This window comes from Siniperca chuatsi, linkage group LG5 (genome assembly GCF_020085105.1).
Source record: "Siniperca chuatsi isolate FFG_IHB_CAS linkage group LG5, ASM2008510v1, whole genome shotgun sequence".
NCBI lineage: Eukaryota > Metazoa > Chordata > Actinopteri > Centrarchiformes > Sinipercidae > Siniperca > Siniperca chuatsi.
The window spans coordinates 4,255,953-4,280,110 of NC_058046.1; the positions used below are offsets into that span (position 1 = coordinate 4,255,953).

The 24,158-nt window shown below is 41.5% G+C and overlaps 1 protein-coding gene across 5 annotated transcripts in view; it reads right to left on the bottom strand.

Annotated features, from left to right (window-relative positions):
- Positions 1–24,158, bottom strand: part of wdfy3 (WD repeat and FYVE domain containing 3) — a 105,120-nt gene that overhangs the window by 18,220 nt on the left and 62,742 nt on the right. For 3 of the 5 annotated variants that reach the window (XM_044195694.1, XM_044195691.1, XM_044195695.1), the window contains 24 exons: positions 20,755–20,973; positions 19,850–20,034; positions 18,551–18,782; positions 18,104–18,264; positions 16,788–16,899; positions 16,274–16,464; positions 15,861–16,013; positions 15,425–15,498; positions 15,080–15,241; positions 14,758–14,852; positions 14,428–14,548; positions 13,837–14,054; positions 12,628–12,824; positions 12,287–12,421; positions 10,972–11,151; positions 10,122–10,355; positions 9,728–9,827; positions 8,549–8,709; positions 5,574–5,803; positions 4,028–4,137; positions 3,414–3,596; positions 2,537–2,694; positions 2,344–2,421; positions 1,793–2,023 (listed from right to left, as the gene is read on the bottom strand). In XM_044195694.1, coding sequence (XP_044051629.1) covers positions 1,793–2,023; positions 2,344–2,421; positions 2,537–2,694; positions 3,414–3,596; positions 4,028–4,137; positions 5,574–5,803; positions 8,549–8,709; positions 9,728–9,827; positions 10,122–10,355; positions 10,972–11,151; positions 12,287–12,421; positions 12,628–12,824; positions 13,837–14,054; positions 14,428–14,548; positions 14,758–14,852; positions 15,080–15,241; positions 15,425–15,498; positions 15,861–16,013; positions 16,274–16,464; positions 16,788–16,899; positions 18,104–18,264; positions 18,551–18,782; positions 19,850–20,034; positions 20,755–20,973 — 3,920 coding nt within the window. The remainder of the gene's footprint in view (positions 1–1,792; positions 2,024–2,343; positions 2,422–2,536; positions 2,695–3,413; positions 3,597–4,027; positions 4,138–5,573; positions 5,804–8,548; positions 8,710–9,727; positions 9,828–10,121; positions 10,356–10,971; positions 11,152–12,286; positions 12,422–12,627; positions 12,825–13,836; positions 14,055–14,427; positions 14,549–14,757; positions 14,853–15,079; positions 15,242–15,424; positions 15,499–15,860; positions 16,014–16,273; positions 16,465–16,787; positions 16,900–18,103; positions 18,265–18,550; positions 18,783–19,849; positions 20,035–20,754; positions 20,974–24,158) is intronic. The other 2 variants (XM_044195693.1, XM_044195692.1) reach the window with 2 other exon arrangements.

Sequence of the window (24,158 nt, forward strand, 5' to 3'; positions counted from 1 at the left end):
TTGCTGAAAAAGCAGGATCAGGCCTCAAATCAAAAGTGAACCACACGGGGCAGAAAACTGCTGCAACAACAGGATTTACATGTCGCTTCAACTGTCAGCTCACAGACAGCTTTCTGATTCGTATGATTCTGATTTGCTCTTGAAGCACGTTTGTTACTGTCATGCAGTCAAACTAGGCATCAACGGGAGCTCAATTATTTTATCCTGTGGCCAGGAAGGTACCTGGGCACGGTCAAGGACCCCAGCCAGGGCTGAGTGTACCAGGGGCACCAGAGGGGGGGGAGAGGGATAGAGAATGTAAAAAGAGGGAGGATGAGGGTGTTTAAATGCCAGAACCCTGCTGATTATTTGGAAAGTCAGTGCAGCAGAGATTAGCACTACAAAGGCCACTCTTTCAACTACTGCCATTGACACTTTGAGCAAGGCAGGAAAGCCACAACTGCTGAGCTGAAATAGTCAAAGACCAAGTCGAACAAATGGCTAGTAATGATATTCAAGAACAAGTGTATGACTTTGTCAAATACCCTGCAGCTACTCCCCAAGCATGTTTAAATTATGTATTATGATTTGGCCTGGGGGACCTTGGAGTTAATTATACTTGGTCGATTTAAGGGGTCATGAGCCAGAAATTTCTCCCCAGAAGGGTTCTGAGTCTCTTCACTAAGCGTTCATGAACTCATCCAGTTCTACCAAGCAAGTTTGTATTATGATGAATCCAGGGTCACAGGGACATTCCCAGAGCATTATGATTTTAACTTTTCTTTAATCACTTTTGGCTGCTTGTACTGTTGGTAATCTAGACATTGTTTTAATTTCCTCTGAGTAAAATCACCAGCTAAATGCCATGTGTTGTGTTTTAAGAGTCTGACATAAATACAGACGTAAATGGGAAAGTGCCTGTGAGCTATCTTTCTTATCAATTGTATCTTCCTAACCAAATAAATCATTGTGGGGTGAAGGGAGGCACCCGTTGGCAAACAGAGGGGAGGGATTATTTGTAGAGCAAACAAAGCTAAATGTGTCTCGGCGGTGCCAGGAAAAGTGAGCCACCGGCTGCTGGTGCCACTTCCTCACATGACATCGATGAGATCGTTCAAGAGGTCTATTTCAGGAGAGCTATTGTTACAAGTTCACTGTGTTTTATTCAAAATATTTATAGTACATTTCTATTGTGGGATGTAATATTTGCAATCAAAGCAAATACGGGTGTTTGTGCCAGTATATCCAGTACTTCACATATCATCCTTTACTTGCTTTAATAGGCTAGTTTTCATTTTAAAAAATCATTTCAACCTCTCTCTTCTTCCATTACGTCTCTTACTAACATATAACATGATTATTGTAGTGTCACACAAATACTGAATATTGCTACATCTACTGCTGTGGCCCTGTGACTGTGATTCTTGCACTATTTTGAAGAATTATTTAATGTTTGCTAGAAAAGTTAGTGATCAAGAATTTGAGGCTTTTTCTGCAGTCATTCTTACTCCAAGTTATTCTGGATGAGGCCATCAGCTAAATTTATAAAATGTAGACAGTCTAGAAGTCTCTTTTTGTCGTCGTCACTGTTAAAAATATTTAGAAGGTAAAGAAACGGAGATAAGCAATATGTTTTTTATTTTTCACTTTTCCATTTTTTTCACTGTATATCACCAAAGAGTTAACACCCAACTCTTCAAGTTCTTGCAAGTATCATTCCTGAAAGAAATGTTTTCTCGGAGTCACTTCATGTTAGCTAAAAGTGCTGTACGGGATCATGAGAGCATATTAGTCCAGATTTAAACGTGAATACCTGTGCAGAGTTGGTGTTGGGCTCCATCTCAGGGATGTATGGGTAGTGGATATAGAACATGTCATTGCGGACCATCTTCTTCCTCATCCGGCAGGGCCCCTCCGTCATCTCCAGCACAAACTTGTCCAGATGGGAACCGATGGGCGGGCCCCAGAGGCCCCGTTCACGCAGCAGCTCGTATTCGATGGATGCCCACTCCTCAGTCACGTACTTGAGGGCGTTCTGCTGCCGCTGGGAGATGGAGGGAGGGATGAGGCATGAGTGGTGAGTCACTTTAAAAATGTTGCTATAAATTATACATGCTGTCACAACTGCTACACCAGCCTGTGAAAATGTTCCCGTACTGTGTTTTTATTTGGTTTACTGTCCTGCAGTAACATCCTGACTGCACTGTTACGTAACAGTCTGTTGTTTTGTCCTGCCGCTGGTTTCTCTGTATAACTGTGCTGTAATAAGCGTAAATTGTTTGTGCACTCACTGTGTTTGGAAAATTAAAAGAAAGTTATATCTGCTTCATTCTATCCATTGAGTAATGATGTAAAGTGTGGTACCTCTTGATATTCTTTGTACTGCATGGCCACCAGGTCTCGAACAACAGCGATGTGTGTGAACATCCACTGGAAAGTCTCCTGTTGATCAGAAATACAAGATTCTAACAAAACACAGCTGACTAACACGTACTTTAAGGATATTGTGTACATCTGCTACAGCTGTGCAGTGAGTGTCGGTTGTTTTTGTGTGTACCTGTGCAGACAGGCTGTTCTTGTTCAGGCTGTTGTCCTTCTTGTTGCGGCGGACGCCTGTCAGCTTGGAGAGGCCGAAGCCACTGCTGACTCTGGACAGTTTGGACTGGGTCGCCGGTGCCACTGCCTCACCACGACTGATACACTTCTTCTCATGGACTGAACAGCAGAGACAGAAAAATAACATAAGTGCATTTAGTTTTACCACTAAGCTATTTGAACAGTCCTCACTTTCAGGCAAGATAAAGCAGCTGTGATATGATGACAAAATAAATATATCATGTTGTGAATGTTTTTGCTTAACATTGCATATGTGGTAAAAACTGCCAAACAAAGCACATATAATTCTGAATATGGCACTTGCGATATTTGTCTCCTAGATTTTGGTCTTCAATACAAAGAACGTGAATGAAATTTGTTTTGGTGCTCAACGCATTGAAAAAATGACATTTAAAAAAAACCTTTTACTTAATTGCAAATTTAGAGAAAACTTACAATATCTGGTTACCTGCCAAAATGTCTGGTTCAGCAGACTGAGTCAAAACTTTGGCAGGTGGCTGGTAATAATTCACCACTCTGCTTACATCAGCGAAAGTACAACACTGATGAAGTGAGCAAGAGAGAGAATCAGCAGGAAAGAGATCAGCAATAATAGGCCCTACTGGCAGGGCTCCATTATTTCCTTTGCAAAACAACAAGAGGCGCTCCCAAATAGTTAATCTAGTTATGTAAATCTGGATAAGCCACAAACACTCACTCCAAGGGAAAAAAGGATACCACAAATCCAACACAGACATGGCTCAGGAAATGTTGCGCTAATGCACAGCGAGTCTGTCTGGTTGTATCTCAGTGCGTGTGTGCTTCCCAGTGTCCCTCACCCAGGTGGTTCTGCCAGCTCTTCAGGGCCGGCTCCTCCAGGGCGGGCCGGGCCGTGGCGATATCCACGTGGCCTCTGTCGTTGCAGGGCAGAGACACTTTGAATATGTCCTCCAGCATCTGACGCTTGCTGTGCATAAGCTCTGTCCACACCCGGTTCACCGCCTTCAGCAGCAGCTGCCGCCCTGCAGGGGGACGACAATAATCATTTTTCATAAACAAGTCAGTCTGCTTCAATGACATTGAAGTGTTGTTGTGTGGCTGTTTTGTTTCTCATTAAATGAGTTATCAGTCTGGTATGAACTGCCCTCTATAACTGTACAACTGCAGAAACAAAAAAAACCCTGCAACTATGAATGGACAGAATTTGGATTTTTTGTCACAGTTTCACACATAATATCCCCTCATGTTAAATGGGATTTGTTTAAAATTACAAATTAACTGAAAAATGGCCTTTTTCAAGCCTAACTTGATTGAGCTGATACAGATATATCCAAGACCACTGACAAAGATTGTTTCAAATAAGTACTGTACTGAGATATTTCTATTTTCAACAGATATGCAAAAATGTCTTTGGTTTACTGTCCACACATACACACACATAACAGTGTCTCACCCTCGCTGACGTCGTTGCTGTGCGTAGCGTCAGCCTCGTTCTCCGTGGGCATCATGACATGCCAGGTTGTCATCCTGGCCTCCGCCTCCAGACCGAAGCCCTCCACACTACTGCAGAGACAAACACACAGCGACTTAGTACCAACCTGCCACGAGACATGAGGGGGTGTCACAGGGAGAGTTAGCTCCTCTGCAGCAGATAAGTCTGCTCTCTGTAGTTGTACAGTGTGTCGTGTTAAAGCATATTGTGTCCCCAGCATGGTAGGAAACTCAGTCTCTCCCCACCTGCTGCAGTTTTGGAAACTATCAGTACTTCTGGCAGGACACACACAAGCACAAAAAAAAAAAAAAAAAAAGACTTGCCGCAATTACACTTAACACAGTCTGAGTCACAGGAAATAAAAAACAAAGGTGTGAGACTCTGTGGTAAACTGCTGCTTTAGCTGCACAAAAATTCCTCAGAGGCAGAGCTGCTCAGAAATCTCACTGAGTTCAACTTAACGGATGGAGCCACTTAGTATAACTACAACTTACCTAACTAGCTGTAAGCTAGGCTAACGAGCTAAACTCCTGATGAATAGCAAGGCTGGATATACATTAAAATGTTTCCCTTGGTAGTGTGACTATCTCTTACCCCCCGTTTGCATTAAATGTGTTTTTGTCTTATATAATTCACCAGAGACAAGGTTATGATTTGTGTCTTCATCTGAAACATGTTTGCACATCCTTCATCACATCCTCCACACTGAGAGTACATGTGATGAGTCTGTGATTCATAACAGACTCATCACATGACAGAGACAAACACACAGCGACTTAGTACCAACCTGCCACGAGACACTTCGCAGAACCAAATGTAACACTTGGACAGATTTTTGTCTGACATAACAAACAAGGACAAGAGCTTTAAAAGTCATGCTGCTCATTTACTGCTACATGTTGCAACGCTAAACAAACTGCTTTTTTTAACACCTTTCTCTGGTGTGATTTGGGCATCTTGCAGAACAATTGTGAGCATTTCTGGTTCTTGTACTTCAACCCCCTCAAATGATTTATAGAAGTGCAAAAATATATATTCCACTTACATAAACATTTGCAAAGAACTCAGTACCCTCAGTTCAAAGGGTAAGGCTGGTGCTGTTTTGAATTTCTATTCTAAACTATTCCCCCTAACTAGACCAAAACCAACAATTAATTTATCAAGCTAACAAGTTTTGTCTGTGTTGCTGATACCTTGATGCAACAGAACTCATGTGGGTGACAAATGAATTCATTATATTGAACTCAGCAAGTGTAGTTTATTCCTCTCAGCTTGTCAAACTAGCAAAGTAACGTAAAAACAAAAGCATGTCTATAAATATGTCTGCCCAACACTGATCTACTTTTAGGGATCAAAAATGCTGTCATAATCAAAAATAAGACTTTTCAAAACATTTTGTGGCCTTTAATTTTAAAATTCCAATCTACCAACATTTAAGACGTTTTTTTTAGGATTCGGGGATACCATGCTACAGACCCCCCACCAGACAAGCCTTATCGAGCCTTACCTCCCGCTGTGCAGGCAGATAAAGCAGTGAGCCAGGCATGCCACAAAGTCCTGATCGTGGTTGCCCGGCCCGAGCACCAGGTTGCGGTTGACGGTCAGGACCCGCAGGGCATCCAGCAGGGCCACCTGCTGAGCTACTGTCTTGTGGGGTCGACAGAGCTGGTAGAGCACCGTCCGGTTCAGACAGTGGTAGATAGTGTCGAGGGAAAGACCCTGGGAACGCCTCTTAGACTGGAGGAGGAAAACAAACAGCTTTAGGAGGTTAGAGGGAAAGTATTTTCATATCAGAAAGTGCTAAAACAAGAGAAAGGTGAGAAATAGAGTTGAAGAAAACAGATTTGTCATTTTGGTTCTTAAGTTGTGTGGCTGTGCTCTGGATATGGATAAAGCTGCTGTGGAAAAATTTCAGCAGAAAGATTTGTTTGAGCAACCACGGCTGAACTGGGTTAAGTAGTAAGAGGGTTGTGAATGTATCTTTGTTATTCCAGTGGAAACATTTGTAAAAAAAAAAAAAAAAAAAAAAAAAAAGGCTTCTCTTCAACACGACTTGACATTAAGGATGTTAAGGAAGCACACACTGAAATAAAACTGCTACTTGTAAAAAATGCGTTTGAGTCAATGTCCTACTACTTGTATATTATATTCTGCTTGCTGAATTGCTGCCGCACATGTGAATGTAGGGAAAATCAAGTTAAAGAGTTTAGTCTTTTGAGCTGTTAGAAGTAACACAGAATAATGCAGTAACTACTTGCTTGAGATACATTGGTGTTTTCCTTGATATTACATTCATTTGGCTGAATAGTCTGCCCGCAAAAACAGGATAAATAGATGAAAATACACTAATGAAGAACAGTTTCAAGGCCAAATTGAGAAAAGTCTGAATAAAACAATACAACCTGTTCTTTTAATACCTCATTTAGTTCAAGAAGTGCTTTCACTGCAGTACACATCTGCAGTGGGAGTGTCTTGCAAGCACATACTGTATGGAATGGGCACTTATATTTCAAGTCAATTGAATGAAATGAAAAGTAAATTCATTCTAATTCCTACTGTACGCCTCAGCATGAAATACATGGCCATCTAAATCACTAATCACACCGGGGATATTTCCAAGGAGCATTATGGTTTGAATAATTTATTTCAGGGCATAATCTCCTAATCTTCTCACTTGTACAGCAGTGTGTATAGAAAGGCATTGAGTAAAAAGTAGAATACAAAGTCCACACACATGACTTCACTTGAAAAAGTCTCTCCCTTTTTTTTTTTTTTTTTTTTTTTTACTAATTCACTGGGGAATTAAACCATAAATGATCAACTATTTATGAAACCATCCCATAGAATTTTTGCATCCTGAAAAAAGGCAATTTTTTTTTCCCACTCAGTGAAAGAAGGAATAATCTAAAACATAAACTTAATCTTACATACAGTCAATATTTGGAAAAATTCACATGCATTCAACTCCACACATACTACATTGTGACTCCCCCCCTCTGCTTGGTTCGCTCTGCTGTTGCTTTGCTTTCTGTCTCCAGGGCGGCAGACCTGTTGGAGGTCAATTAGTGGCATGGGACACACCTGGGCCCGGTGCACCCCATGCACATAAGCCACAGCAGCAGCCAGTCCTTTGGTAGATCTCCTCTCCCCACACACCTCTGCACTGTGCCTTTTGTTTCCTTTTCACAGCACAACATCCATGCAGCACATTTTCACTCATCCACTCCCTACACCACTGACTTTACAGATTCCTACCACTTATTTGCTTTGATTATTTTGTTGTAAATAAGTTAATTTAGTATACCTGTGTGTCTCCCATTTTTGTCCCAGTCTAAGAGCTGGGCTGTGACTATATATATATATATATATATATATATATATATATATATATATATATATATATATATATATACACAAAAACACTAACAAATCCACACCTGTTAGTCAGTCAGGCCCTAAATGGACCAACAGCCATATCTAATTTTTGTCCCTTCACAGGCTAAAATAAAGTGAGTTTGTGAGACCTGCAGTCAGATGGATGCTGCTTATCAAATTTAATCCCGAGTGCGCTCAGTGGTTCCATTAACTGGAAGAAGACTCACAGAAGGACTGTTTTATTTCTGTAACCAGTGCAGGCAGCACACAGACGGCGTCTGTCTGCCTCCGGCTGCTCTGGAGAAAAGTGTCCAGTCTGACAACGCATGCTTCTTACAAGAAGCACCTGCTAAATGCTGGTGCATTTTGCTGGGTGTGATAAGTTTCTATATTATAATTTAGCCAAACATCAGTTCCAATTTAAATTCCAATTTAATTTCAGTACAAATTAAGCCCTTCAACTCATTATTCCAAGTAGCCTTAAAAGAGCAACTCAACACCAGGCTGAAAAGCACCGTTTTGCTGCTCTCTCTGGTTGAAAGTTTCAGGTCTGTTTCACCTCAGAAATGTGCTCTTTTGCACCTGTAACCACACCCAACAGTGATGTAACCGGGTCCTGGAGTCCACCTGTACTTCACTGCAGCAAGGTTAAGTTAAACTACTGGAGATCAGCTAAGGCAAGATTTTCAGGGGTGTTAAGTTACTTTTTTATCAAGCTCAAGGTTTCTGAGCATTCATATTATGATCAGAATAGTTTTATTTTTCGCACAGCTTGAACATAAATCTAACTTAACACTACATTTACAGTTTGCAATCTATGATAACTATCTAGCTAAGACTAACTTGTTTTAAAATAGTTTTTTCCGAGCTTGATAACTTGAGCGCACAGAGGTTGTAATTACGACCTACCAGCTGGAAATGTCTGTTGTCCAGGTGCCTCAACACAATGCCGCTTTGTCTTAAGACGTCATTTGATAAATACTTTTAGTGTTTAGTGCCACAATGTCTTTGTCAGTTCATTAAAAAAAATGTAGTACATATGAATTATATTACCATTCATGCCAATCTGTCCATTCTGGACCTTTTTGAAGGCGGTTTGGTTTGTACCTGTCCTATGAGCTGCACGATGAAGTCTACCACCAGCTTGGAGTCCTTGTTGAACATCCCCTGCCACAGCTTGTCCACCACCCGCTGGGTGAAGTAGAAGACGTTGTTGACCAGAATCTGATAACTGCCACCACTGCTGAGGGGCAGAGAGGCATCTTCACCTGAATGGAGAGGAGCAGCAAGAGAGAGTTTCATATATTAGCTGCCATATACAATGTCTCCTTTGATGCATCTATCCTAATTGTGGCACTGAAGGATGTTTCATCTGACGGTAGAATCACATTACTAAACAAAAGTCTGTGTTTCTCTACTGGCTAGTCAGCAGACTACTACGCGTTCCTTCTTACAGCTGAGAGAGGAAAACAGCTTTTTAACAATTATTTTCACTGGTTTCAGAGACTGTTTGTAAGTATAGTATTTTGAGACTTGTAGGAAGTATATTCTTCCATAAGGATAGTCTCTCATTAACAGAAATGACCTTCCAGATTAAACAAAATAGCATGCTGACAGTAGTGTGTGCTGAATTAGTTTTTTCATCATGTTATAGATTATGTACTGTAAAACAAGCTGAAATATAGATTACTAGCTCAGATACATTTAGAGGTGAGGTCAGAGGTGATGTGTTCAAAGGACAAAAACATAGTAAAAATATATTTTGTGTATTGACTTATAATGTATACGCATATGTATCTCATTACAAAAAAAACAGACTACAGACTATAGACGAAATATAACACAAGCAGTCATGTAAAATGCTGAAGATGCTTCAGCCCAGATGCAGTCCTCTGGGCTTCAGACTGTGATTTGCTGACTCATGCAACAATCACAGCATCTCACAGAGCCAAGAAACAGGTCCAGGCTGTCCTGCAGCATGCTCATCCGGGTCATCTTCTGCCTAATCATCAGATATTTTAGTTAACAGCCACTGGCCAAATAATGTTCAATTAAGTGGCGGTTTGTCGTCTCTCCTCACCAATGTGGCAGCTAGCGAACCACTGAGGTAAGAAGAAACATCAGTGAGCTGCATGAGGAAATAATTTGGAGGTTTATTTTTATTTTTATCCTAAAACTACAGATTACTGGAAAACAGTGAAGTTGGCAGGTGTGGCAGGTAAACTATAAACTGTACAAACTGAGACCTGACTGTATACAGGGTTGAAGTTGAGGGTTTGTTCTGACCTAGAAGGACATCAGCAGCAAGAAGATGCTCCATGACGCCGTCCAGGATGTTGGACTGAAACTCCTTCTGCTGAGTTCTAGTGGAGCGCTCCGGGGAGGCCTAGTACCAGAAAACAGATACACACATTTATGACCATTTTTTATTAAGAGTTATGATGGGTAAACAAGTTTGCTCTCATTTGAAATCCAGTTATCAGAACTGAAGTCTGCTACAGTATAGGCTGGTCTTTGGTACCAAGAAAATAATTTTTAATAGCAGTTATAGCATGCTTTTATTAATCAAATGAGAGAAAACATATAATTATAGGTGACTGTCTGTTAATTAAGGTGCTACATGGAATGATTGAATCAAATCTTTAAATTGGCGACACCCCCACCCTGGTTATCTCCTCACCTCCAGCAGCAGGTCAATGATGGGCGTCTGCTTGCTGGCCGGGGTCATGCAGAGGTTGTCCATGATCAGGACCCTCATGAAGTCAAAGACGTACTTTTTGGCTGGGTGGTTGGTCAGGGATGTCTTGGAGCCCACATTACAGTATTCAGACTGGCTGCGGTTCATACCCGAGTCTCCAGCGAAGGCCTTGAACTCCTCGGTGGGAGAACCCGCCTCGTCGTCCAAATCACTGACCTGGAACGGTTGGAAAGAGACAATTTATCAATAGTTTTAATTTATATTTATTTTTATTTTACAGTTATAACAGGACCGCACTTTAGCAAGGTACAGGATAATGAAAACCGTACAAACATTTAAATTAGAGACATTTCTTTATTTATAATTATACAATTATCTTATTATGTAAACTGTCTGAAAAACTGCAGTGCCTTGCACTTTGTTCTTGAAACTGCAGTAGTAAAGGTTATAGTGGCCAAAGGAGGTTCCAAAGGGGCAGTTAATTACAGCTTTTATTGCCCCATAGACGAGAATCACAATATATATCTGGAGCAGGTTGATAGGGTTACTGATCAATACCTGTGATTACTTGCTCTGGTGATGAGATTTTTTGCTTTTAAACCCTATTTCAGACCTATTCCCTCAGTCTTGGAACAAAAACTCCTTATGCATTTGAACTTAAAAGTCTTGAGACAAGAGATTTGTATAGAAGAAGGTAAAGTGCTATTAAAGTTGCTGCATTTGGTTATAGTCACCAGTAAAGATCACATTTAAGGATTTCCTATTGCCTCTTCACTTGTGCAGAACTTAATTTGGCTTCAGATTCATTTAGGGAAAAAATGTACAGCCTTACCATCTCAGAATAGGGCCTGATGTTGAAAGGGAAGACAGATGCTGCCAGGGCACAGAGGAACTCAGGACTGTGCCACATTGGTGCCAGGTCGGGCACGTTGTGGTAAAGATACCTAAAGAACTGCATGAGGGTGACTGGGTACTCCCTCAGCCAGGAACCTTCCTCCTCTGACTGCCACGGCTAGAAAAAGACACACACAAAAAAAAATCAAGCACTGACTTGACTGAAACATTTTCATTCAAACTTCATATTTAGAAGCAGTGGAAGTGCTAGCTTTTCAGTTCAAAATCTCAGACTGGTTTGGAGGATCTAAATAAAGTGGAACTCAGCAGCCTGTGCCATGAATGAGGCACTACGGCTTTGTTCACACTGCAGGTAAATCAGATTTGTGCATTTGAAGTGCATCAGAGTGCTTGAGCAGAATCCACACTGCGCGCTGTCAAATCGCAGTGCAGAACTCCATTCTTGAGTTTGTCTGGTGCGTCCGGACTGAGACGCATCTGTAGAAATCCAATTGGAATCGCATTTCAAACCACCTCCAAATGTGGCTTGGATCCGATTTGCTGTCCAGACTTTCTAAAAATCAATCTGGATACAATCTGGATATGCCAAAAACGGATTTGGGCTGGCAGTCTGAACAAGGCCTTAGTTCCCAGCAACCAGCAGCGAGCACTGTGCGATTCACTGTGAAACTCCAGGGTGAGAGCATGTGGATGAGGACGATAACAGCTTGTGCGCTAAGTCATATTTGTTGGATTAATGGAGCTTAAAGACACCTTTAAATAATCCATGCAGCAACTGCAGGGAAATCCTACATAAAGAACCACTTAAAATAACTGATGAACACGAGAAACCTCTCAGATATGAGTTTTCCAAGACATAAGCTCTCTGTAGGAGTGTTCAAAAGTAATCTGCTTTTGAGAAAAGGTCTTGGATTTAATTAGTCAAATTATGGGTAAAGAGGTTTCTCTTAAACCTTAACTATGCAACTGGAATATTGATCCTGAGAGCATTTTGTCCTCAAGATATTAAACATTTTTTTGTACATTCTGTTGATGGAATAAGGAGGACAGCTGTGAAATCTCCTAGTAGCTGAAATATGATTTGTTTTTAAAACTAGTTTACAAAAAACAAGCTTTTACTATTATAACATTTTTTGGAGAATTACATCCGACACTGTAGAGGCAACTGATATTCGTCTGGGCTCTTACCTTGATAATTATGTTCTTCTTGAAAATGACAGTAAATATGGATTTAAAAAGAACTTCTGACAACCCAAGGCTTTTCACAGTGTAAGCTGAACGGTGGTTCTCACCAGGTTGAGCATGCTACGCAGCATGGCTAGCAGCAGGAAGGCAGCCTCGGTGTACACATTGTGGATGGAGCCCACTACTGTCGCACTGGAGGCCGGCATGCCAAAGATGAACGTCCAGATGGAGTCCAGGTCAAACTGAGAAGACAAGCATACACACACTGGGGTAATATACACACTACATATTACTATATGTTACTACATTTGAACAAGGTGCATGTGTGTTCTTCCACCTATGTGATGTTTTTACAAAGCTGCAATAATTTGTTAAAATTCAGATCAAAAGCAAACTGAGCAGATGCATTATTATTATTAGTAGAAGAAAAAAGGTTGGGTATACTAACATGTACCTGCAGGCTGTCTGGCAGCTCGGTGACGGGCTGCTGCAGGAACAGCGCCATGAGCAGGAAGTAGAGCTCCGGCACGTTGGTGTGTTTGGGCAGCAGTGTCTGCAGCACAGGGAATCCTGGGAAGTGGCAAGCGTCTCGGTTGATCTCTCGCACTGTGGAGCGCCCGCCGGCACTGCGGCCCACATTGAAGCCTAAAGAGGAGGGTTGGAGAGTTAAGGGAGGAGAGGACCACATACACCCACTGACTAGGGCACCTACTGGCAACTCAGAGTACAGCTGTTGTACATGGTTTGGGGTTTAATGGAGTTTCATCAAGGTGGTGCTTATTGTATAAACTCAGGACTGTAATCTTCTAACTGAGCTAATCAAGCAGGATTTAAATTGGAAACTGAGCACTAAGAAAGGATTTGGTTGAGCTGGATCACAAACTCCAAATCTGAATAAAATTAAAAGGGCTTCAACCTGATGGCACACACTCTGACAATGCTACAGCAGTAGTAGTTCTGTTAGGCCATGTCACTACTCAGCGGGGTTTTCATAAGCAAAGTCAATGGTTCTCAACCTGGAGGTTGGTAAGATGATACTGGTGAGGTTGTTATGTAGTTTAAGGAAGTAAGAAAGTAGGGAAGAAGTAAGAAATCTAATATACAAATTTGTGAGCACATTCTTTATTTTTGTCATCAACGTGCTTAAGTGAATAATTAGAGCATAAAAGAGAAAATAAAGAACATCAGTTTTTTTACGCAAATATTTACCAGCAAATACTTAAAGTGACGAATTGACGAGGTTGAAAACCATTGAGCTCAGGAGGGACTATAGTTGCAGCGGTGAGTGCAGGGAGGCAAAAAATGAGAGGACGAACCCTTGGCTGTGCGCCGCACAAACTGTGCAGCTTTCTGTTTACTGAACGAAGGCCAACTCCGACGGAAAGCGTTGCCAGAGTGAGGAGAGGCGTCTGCTGAGCCATATTACAACATACACACTGCACATTATTACTGCATGCTTCTGACTCGTGTGGTAGGGAATGTCAATGTTCAAGTTTATAGAATTAAACTTTTTTTTTTTTAAAACTTAATTATTTGAGCTATTATCAAACAGGTCCTTCCAATTGCCTAAAATCCCCCTAAATCCAACTTCGGAGTTAATATTGTGTTTCAGATTTTGTTCAATCAACTGTGTTGCCATGATGCCTTGCGCACTCACCCAGCACTGTGCCGATCTTATTGGTCAGGACAGAGTCGGTGTGGTCCAGCCAGCCTCCTCCACACAGGCCCTCTTTGAAGCGATTAAGGATGGACTGGTTGGAGAGCAGCACCACCAGGATCCACAGGGCTGCCGTGACTGTGCTCGAGTGAAGATGTTCCTCCATGAACATCAAGAGCCAATCAAAGCCCAGCGTCCGCACCAGCTCCTCACACGCCCTGCAGGGAGAGTCAAAGAGCAAATGGCGTAAACTAGGGCCAGCGTTATTTCTAAAATGCAGTCTAATACCTATTTTTAAGTATTATTTCATTACTCTCACAACCATCTAAGATTACGTTTAGTGTTAGCTTTCTAATTAATGGCTGCAGACTGAGCAAGGTGTCTGGAAGGGCAGAAAACCCTATACAGTGCAGCTTTGCTTTAGTGATGAAAATGTTTCTAAGATCCAGGAAATTCACATTACACTTGAACTACATTTGTTACTATTGTGAATATTCACATTTTGCAGAAATTAATGGGTGCCTTGGGAATTTTGATTTGGAGCTCAAAGCTTTCAGGATAAGCAGATATAGGATGAGACTTTTGTCTTACTGGGCATTGACGGAGCATTTCTCTTTGGTGGTGAATAGCAGTCTGAGCAGGTTGTCCAGCAGTCGGTTTCTCAGCAGAATGAGGTTGGCTGACAGGAGACCACCAAAATCATCATCATTACCTGCCGATAAAAGAAAGTTTTCATGAGGAAACAGTCATATCAGTCAGATTAGAAAATCTGTCATTCATTCCACCGGCCAAAACGGTGTTGATATGGCTAACATACTGTATATTTATCTATTTTACTAGCCAAAAATGATTCAAAATACCTGCTTTTGTATTTACCAGCATTTGCCACATAAACAAGAATCATATTGCATTTAATGTTACCTCCATCGATCTTCTCCTCGTTATTGATCTCCATGACGACAAACTTCTCGCAAACAGCAAATGTTGGAAGAGTAGAGGAGATGAACTGGCCAAACCTGCGAGGTGAAAAACAAAAAGTAAAGTTAAGCTTTTGTTTGTGTTTTTGCTTTCCATTCTCCAGTTTTTGGTGTTGAACATACAGTAAAAACAAAAGAATGCAATATGCCTACATAGCTCCACTGCTTCTTGTATTTTACATATTCTATCTTTACTTTATCCTGCGTGAGTGAGCTGTACAACAAGTTTAATCCTTGTGGATAGATATGTCTGAACATGTGTTTACCGCAGCAGATCGTATGGGTTGGGGAAGCCCTGCAGCAGCAGACTGAGCACGTTGCTGATGGCAGCTACAGTCGGCTGGGACAGTGAGGTGTCTCTCAGGGTCAGCAGCAGTCTGGGGATCAGCTGAAACTCCCTCAGCAGTTTGGCATTTTTAGCCGCCTCACTGTTCAATACAGAAAGTGACACACACAGTTAGATCAGAGATTAGCTTCTTTGCTGAAATAACATCAAAAAGTAAGTAATGGTGCCAAATAACTTCTTCAGTAAAATATAATTTTCATTATGATTCACTGTTTTATAATTGATTCAGGGCAAATCTCAAGGAAAAGAAAGTTTTGACACTTGCCTGGATTCTGTCAGCAGTTCGATGAAATGCTCAAACAGAGACAGATGGAGTTCGTAAGGAGCGTGGAGCCAGACCTGAGGAGCAGACGGAGCAGACTGAGACCTCTGCGACACAAGCCATGTTTGGCACCTCAAACTACTGCCAAGGAAAGGTGGCGTCTTGGAACAGAGTGGCCCAGTTTCTTAAAGGTTCAACAGCCATGTAGGAAACCTTTTTTTTATCTGGTCACAGCAGCCAGTACATCCCAAAATATACCTGCAACTCTTACTGTTTCATTAGCCAGATAGGGGATTAAGTGGAACAAGATGCTTATGGCTGGTTAGCTGCCAAAATGGCTGACTAAGTTCTTTCTACTGCTAGACTGCAATAATCTAATTATTATATTTCATTTAGCATTTACTGGCATTGTGGTTCCATTTACCACCCAAGCCCTCACCTCGAAGTCACAGAGCAGGTCCTGGAAGGCAGTGGAGTTGGGAATGATGGAGGTCTCGTGGCCGCTGTCAACTGTTCCCACCAGAGAGAAGGTGAGGTGGAGGATGTGGCTGTTGAGCAGCGAGCGCTTCTTCTTCAGCAGCATAGCCAGCAGCTGCAGGAGATGGACAAACAGCAAAAATATTTTAACTAATCATTTTAATCATATTTCATTGCATTTTTAATGTCACATCACATTTCTGTTTTGGCATTGTACAAATTAAAATAACTAAATCCCACCACACCATACCAATATTTACCAACTATTTACCAACTAATGAGTTTTTGTTTACCTGCTATTTTCAGCCAAAGGCAAAATCCAGAATATCAAAACTTGTTAAGTGACCAGTGTTAAACTGTAGAACTGTATCTAACCTGGTAGCCTTTGATGCGCTCCATCTCCTTACTGGCCAACGGGTTGCTTTTTACAACACACACCAAAGCTTTGACAGCTGCATACAGGCCCTCCACATCTGACGCCATGGCAACCAGGCCCAAGATGGCTGCCGCCCCACCCACATACTGCAGATTGGTGGCAACAGGTTTGGCCACGAAGGCACGAACCCCTGAAGGGGTAAAAAAAAAAAAAAAAGGAAAGGTTACATTCATGAGCTTCTCACGGTGTTAGTGCAGTATAAAGGATCAACAAGTTTCATTAAAGAAACTATTCACACAAGGGGCAAAATTATGCTAAAGGGTTCAAGGATAAAATGCTAATTTGGATATTTTTCTAGACACAACAGTTTGATGGATAAAACAAGCTGAGGGATCATCAATGGTATTTTTTCTAATCCAATACCATGAGCCCTGGGCCAATTACAACAATACTGTATATACTGTAACAGGATTTGTTGCTGATATTATAGATTATTTCACAGACTTAGTTTACCTAAATATCCAATGACTCCGGCTCCAATGGTACGAGCTGGCCCATTGAGGTGGCCGGCGGCATTATGAATCAGCTTTACAGGAGTGGCGTTTTCATGAGAGGACACAGCGAGCTAAAGAAGGAAAGAAAGAAGAGGTTATGGAAAGGAGGGGGCATCAGAATTTAGTGTTGAAGGCTGCGGTCTTGTATCAAGGTCTGAACTTTCTAAAAGGCTTTCATTCAGCCAGTTAGAATGAAATATGGGACCAATTTAGCAAGTCAGGAGGAAAAGAAAGAGGCACCACACTCTGTTGCTCTATAGGAAAATACTGTATTTATGGAGCTTCATTTTAACATGATGGCCAATTTAGCAAGTGAAAAGGGTGTGAAAAATACTGTAACAACAACAGTCTTTATGTGGCATTTTCCTAATTCCTTTCCTTTAGTGAGAAGTGATAATGTTACAGTTTGTTTTTTAATAAAACAAAAATGCTGCCTCTGCACTTCTTTGCCGTTTGCTTCCTGTGAGTCACCACGAGCCGAGGCTTAGCAGGGAGAGTAGAGCAGGCTGGGAAATAACTTGACAGGTGGGGAGAGAGATAAGGACGGAGGAGGGAGCTCATTTGGAACTCAAACACACATTTTTGGTGGGATAAAAGGTTGGTGTGTTAGTCACTGTAAATGCATATATTTATCTGTGAATGAATGTCCATCCGAGTAGACTGACTGTATATTTTCTGTTGAGGAGTGAGTTTGACCTTTGCCAATATGCAGTATGCACCTGCATGTATGTCTGTATATATATGTGTGTGTGTGTGTGTGCTTACCTTTATAAATACAGAGTGAGCAATAGAAACCTCCACAGAATTTCTTATATGTGTATTTATTTATTATTTAAGATATAAATCTTTTTTCTCTGCAAACTTTACAATTTTGCTAAAGGTCTGCACTGAACTGAAAACATCACCGCGCTCTGCACTGTGGCTGTGGGAAAGAGCGGTTTCTTTTTTTCCAGTCAGTTACATCAGTCAGGCATGATGTAATGAAAGTCAGTAAGCTCTACACTCCAGTACACTCCCCTCAGTCAGACTCCAGCTTGCTCCCACAGGAAATGCATGTGTATAGAATTTTTGTTGTTATTTAAAATGAATTCTATTAATGTTTGTAGAAAACAATCTGGTGAAAAGTGCTACAGTCTATATGTTGCTTTCAGTCCATTCATCTCAGTCTAATTTTTTTCTGCTTGCTTTTGACAAAGTTCCCAAAGTTGGTTAAATAGCAGCTTTTATAAAACAATACTAGCCTGGTGACTTCTACCGAGCAGCGGTGTGTCTGACCTGTTTGGCGATGGCTTTGCTGTCCAGTTTGTTGTAGACTTTCCTGATCTTGGCCACAGTGAGAGTAGAGACAGAGAGCGCATAGAGGCTGAAGGACACCTTCTCCTCTGGTACCAACGCCACTGGGGAGGTAGGTGCTACCTCTGTCTTTGAGTCTTTACCTGGGACAATAAAAAGACAGGTGAGGGAGGTAGAAAAGATTAAAAAAAAAAAGAGATAAAAAAGATTGACAGAGACGTGTGAAGAAAGGGGATAAAATGACAAAAAGTGAGAAGAGAAAATGTTATAAAGGATAGAAAAAGAGAAAACAGAGAAGATAGTAGACTAAAAGAAAGAAGAGTGACCCTTAAAGATGAGAATTGAAGAGTATACTATTCAAGGCAGCACAAGAGGGCAGAGGCTTTTTTGAACACCACACTGCAAGATGAAACCTAAAGGACCACTCACAGGGCAGGTAGACAGCCTGGAAGCTGCCCACGTAGTTGGGTCCCAGTTCATAGATGGCGGCAACGCTGGTGGCAGGCAGGACCTCCTCCAGGAAGTGGCTGGGCCCCAGACGCCACACCAGGCTGGAGAGCTGGCGCTGGGCAGGCGGCGTCCCCACATACCCGTACACAGTGCTCAACACAGGAGGGTTGGTGGAGCCAGAGCCGCCTGGTGCACTGTGGATGTAGTGAAGCTGGAGGAGAGGGAAGTGCAGGGTTATGATACAGATGAGTGATTTCTATAAGGGTACATCACATTCTGAAATAGTACCTGAAGCTTTCAGCCACACAGTCAGTCATTTGTGTTACACCAGAACAGTGAGCTAAGCTATTTACTTTCATGTTTCAGAAATGTAGGCAACATTTTAATCTGAGCACTTTATTTATACTGTTTGCACTCACTACAAAATTGCATTTCAATGGTTCTTTGAGCAAACATCCATATGTTAATCTAAAGTAAGTACTGGGTAACTGGATACTTTTTCATTTTGCTATGAAGGGATCTTTAGGGCTTTATGAGAGAAGATTTGTGCTTTACAGACACCCACAGGGGACAAAAAACACAACCACAAGTGCACTGGTACATGCGCACAGACACATAAAATACATATGATCGGCTTGTTGTTTCCTGTATGACGACCTCAGCAGGAAACGAAGCTGTTGTTATCAGTGGTGCTGAGAGGAAGCTGAAACTTGCGGTCTGCCAAACCATGTCGCTGCTCTGCTCTCTAATCTCAGGGGAATCTAAAGTCTAAACCACAAGCCACATCACAGTCTACTGCTGTGCTGCAAGGCTACTGTTTAAAGCCTGGTTTAGAAATTGATTTCTGTGCTTGTTCTTTATCTAAATCATGGTCAGTGTTCCGGACATTTTGGGTTAATTTGTATTCCCCATCAAAGCACGACTAACCACGGTTTCACTCCAGAGCAAACAACTACTGATTCCAATTACTTACTCGCTTGCTGACACTATTATCTATAATATCAGCACTGTGCTGTCCAGTGATGTGGATGGGGAGACTCTACACACCCACTCACTCTCAGTTGCTTTGTATAGTCATCCTTAAAAACAGATTTTAGTATATGCGAGGAGATAATGATGTACAGTCGGATATCTATTCTGTGTATTCCTATCCATATCTCCATCTACATTATATGATACTGAGAATATGCACATCAGTATATTCTGAACAAAGGGACTGTATATTTGGAATAATCGCTTAGTCGTTCACGTATCATATAATTCAGCCTTTAACTTTACCTTGACAGTGTTGATAAGCTGGCCGTCGATGTACAGCGTGGCCATGCTGTTCTTCAGCATGCCTTTACTCATGACCAGCACCAGGTGGTGCCACTGGCCCTCGGCGATCAGCTCGCCGCAGCGGAAACGAGCGCAGCAGGGCAGGATCTCGTAGAAGGAGGCTTCTTCACTCGACTCGTCCGCTGCTTGATGGGGGGAGGGAGAAGGAAGCAGGGGGGCAATATCCATGATTCAGAGGGCTTGGGCAGACGTAAAAACATTAACTCTGGGTTACTGACTGAAATCCCACAAGGGACAGCTTTATAAGGTGTTTTAGATATGAAGACTTCTCCCACTGTACCAACCTCCCTTCTTTGTTGCTCTGAGAACATGTACTATATAATATTATATCACCCCTGATATCTAAAACAACAGTGGCAGGTTTAAGATATATGACAATATGCACTGGACCAAACCATTCAAAAGCCAAACCATGTCAGGTTTACACAAACATACTAAATAGCTTAATGGCTCAGAGTTATGTGTAAATGCTGACCTTCACTCACTGCAGTGTCGCCACTGTGGCCCATTCTGTATCTAAACTGAGCCAAATTGTTATTCATGTCTACTTTGCTAATTATTTGGACTCCACTTGGTGTAAAAAAAAAAAAAAAAAACCCACCATCTGATCCAATAAATGAAACAGGTTGTTAAATTTTATGGCTGTACAGGGCGCCCTGGTAGCTCACCTGGTAAAGCGTGTACCATGTATCAAGGCTGAGTCCTTACCGTAGCGGTCTGGGTTTGAAGCCAGCCTAGGCCCTTTGCTGCATGTCATCCCCTCTGTCTCCCTATACTATCACTATCAAATTAAAGTAGAAATTACAAAAAAAAAAAAATAAATCTGAATTTACTGCTGTACTCACAGTAAGTCTGCAGCAGCTCCTCCTTGGTGGAGACGGTAAGCGAGCGATCTTTGACAGACAGCACAACTGCCAGGCAGACATAGTGCTGCTCTGAGGACGTGGCCCGACGGACAACGGTCAGCAGTCGCACCGGGTGGGCCTGAGGAGCTGCGCTGAAGCGCTCCACGCAGAACCAGGTGGAGTAGGTCAGGCCTGACGGAGGAGGGAACAAGCGCTCCCCTGGAGGTGAAAGAGGGGAAGCGGAGGTAAAGTGGAAGAAAAAGAGGTGAGAGGGGGTGCAATTTCAGACTACTATGTTTTTGTCACTGTGGAGGCAACTGCAGCATGGTCTGTTCATCACAATACTTTCTACACTGCATCCACAAATTTTGCTCTAAGAAGTCCAAAACAACATGAACTGACCCAAGTGATGCTCTACCTACTATTACATGTAAATCTTACTACTGCTACACTGAACGGTGCAAAATAGGACACACACATTCTTTCTCTTCACAAATTTGCCTTCAGGATCTTTGGTGTATACACCATATTGGGTTTCCACCATTTGTGGCTCTCTGAAAAACTTTTCCCTATGAGACATTTTCATGTATTTACCACAGAAACGGTCATTTCTGGACAGCCTGCATGTTAACTCTTGTTTTGTTGCTGCCAGCACCTATTTGATACTACAGCAAAATGGAGCTGGAATTTTTCACAGCACAGTTTGCTGATAGTGGCAAAATAGAAACAAAGTGTGTAATGTGAATATTATTCATGCGTTACAGCTGCTTCACTTTATTTTGTTTAATATTGTCACTCTCATTTTGTCTTAATGTTATTTATGATCTTGAATGTTATGTTTACTTTTTCTTTTGAGGTGAAATACATCTTTCAGCCACATTGTCTTGCCGCTCGGTGAAAAAACACCTCACAGCATTGCAAACTCATTGAGCCTCAGGATCAGGCTGTCACTCAACAGGTTATCAGACTGGACCAAATTAAAATTGGCCAGAATAACATGATTCATTGTCTGCTGACACACCACCATCTGCTTGGAGCCAAATGAGCAAGGATTGATTTTTGTATTAGGCCTTGCTGGAGGAGAGACCCAACTACAAGCTAAATGCAAGCTCACTGGTACCATTACATTATTTCTTATTTGTGGAGCTGACCGTGGACTTGTGGGAATTTGGATTACAGAAAAAAGAATCCATTAATGTTGCAGGAAAAGCTGCAGTGGACCTGCTTCAAGAACATAGACACTGTGATGAAAACTGGTTTGAGGAAATACATCTATTTCTTATATATGACTTCCTGAGCAGACTGAGGATATTTTGATGAATGAGGATATTTTGATGAATGAGCTTCTTGATGAGCACATCCAAAGATATGGGTCAGATAGGAGTGGGACACCAGAGGGAAGCAGAAAAGGAAGGAGGAGGGGAAGTATGGCGATTGAGACAAATGAGGCAAAAAAGGAGGGGAGGTAAAGAGACAATAGGAAGAGGGATGGAGGGAAAGAAAAAGAAAAAACACAAAGGAGGAACAAGAAAGGGATGGAGGAAGAAATACTGACGGTTGGAGAATGAGATGAGCGATGAAAGGACAGAGAAAAGGGAAATGTGAGTGACAGGAAGAAATGAGGGAGGTCTATAAATAGTGTTGGGTGACTGGCTGGAGAACACAAGAGGAGGAAAACGTGAGGTGGGTGGGTGGAGAGGGAGCGGACGAATAGGCAAACAGATGGAGAAATGATAGTAACGTATGAGTAGATGAAGAGGGGGATCGATTAATAGAGGAGAGGAGAGGAGAGGAGAGCTGTGCTTCATAAATACTAAATGAGACTACAGACTAGAAAATCAACCATAACGTCATAGATTAAATTTATCTCTGCCTTCAGGTCTATGAAAGCCTCTTCTGTAAAATCTCTGCTGATAAAATTGGGGGTTTTATGGTGCATTTTGTAACAAACAGATTTGTTTTTAACACACTATATAACCATTTGGCAATAAACTTAAGGCCCAAGGACAGACGAGGGTTGCAACTGCAGATATGAATCTAAGTACCATGGAGGGAGCTAAAACACAGAGATCAGAGGGGCTGCTTGTTTGGGTTTTAGGTGTTGTAGTTTATTTTTGAATGAAGACATCAGAAAAAATACTCTCTTTGTGGGTGAGATGAAGAAAACCTGAGAGGTTTAAAAAAAAACACACACACAACAACACTGAACCCCAAGAAGAAGACAGAAAGTGAGAATCAAGATGACAAACGGGAACGCAGGTAAACTGGGGAAAACAAACGGAAGTGATGAAGAAGATGGTGCACGCATACAACACTACAGATGTAACAAGCCAACACAATGATGTGAGTGGTGAGTGGGGCAAAATGTGCTCATAAGTATTCCAAGAAGGATATAATGGGTTTTATGTGTGTGTGTTTCATGTGGGATGTGCATTAGGAAGACATATGAAGATTTTAAATCATCAGAATCTATTCTTACTCTTTTACTGCTTCAGTAAAAAAAAAAAAAAATGTTTTTATACCTTAAATCATTTCTGAAACAGTGATGGAACATGTTAATACCATGGGGGCAAGAAAAGACTTATTTTGCCAACTAACAGTGTGCTGTCTGCCAAACTGGCTGGTAAAGTGACAAAAATGTACCAGAAATTGGCTGTTGGTTAGTGGTTAAATCCCACCCAGATATTAAAATACTTTGCCATGGTTACGCAATGTTCTCCCTTTTGAAGAAAATGAAAAGCCAAATGAAATGTGCCAACAAGTTGCACTTCAACACCATGTCACTGCTAAACATCAACTCAAAATGATTCTAACAGTTTCCTGTTGTGTATTTTGGTGAAAGAGGATTGGATGGACTGAATGTTTGCCAAGTTGAGGACCGGAGCATTTTGATCTTCAGTCAGGATCAACTATCTATAAAGATATTCATCACTGAAGAAAGTTGCTATCTAGTTAAATATCTTGATTTTTTTTGTTGATTTGTATATTTTTGTATATGGGTGACAAGTTAGCCAAAGTATAGACCATGACATAAAGAATTGTTCATTTATTTCTGTGGAAACACCATGATCTGTGGAATCGCTCATGGGGGCGTAGTAAATCCGCAAACACAAAATCATAGCTTTCGTGTAGGGTTTAACTTTGGTTTGAACTTTGACACGTGAATTTGCACTGTTGGTCAATTGCAAACCATCTGAACATGGCTGACCTTTGAGGGAATGCAAAAAAAGAAGAAAATATAATATTATCAATGTTGTACCATATTATTTTATATGACCCTGGTTCGCCAGAATATAAACTGTTCACAAAAGAGACAAGGTTTGCAGACAGTACAATTATGTCTCTTGAATAAGCTGTCTGATTAGGAACTAAACTAGCAAGCCAGCTAGCTTGGCGGGCTATTG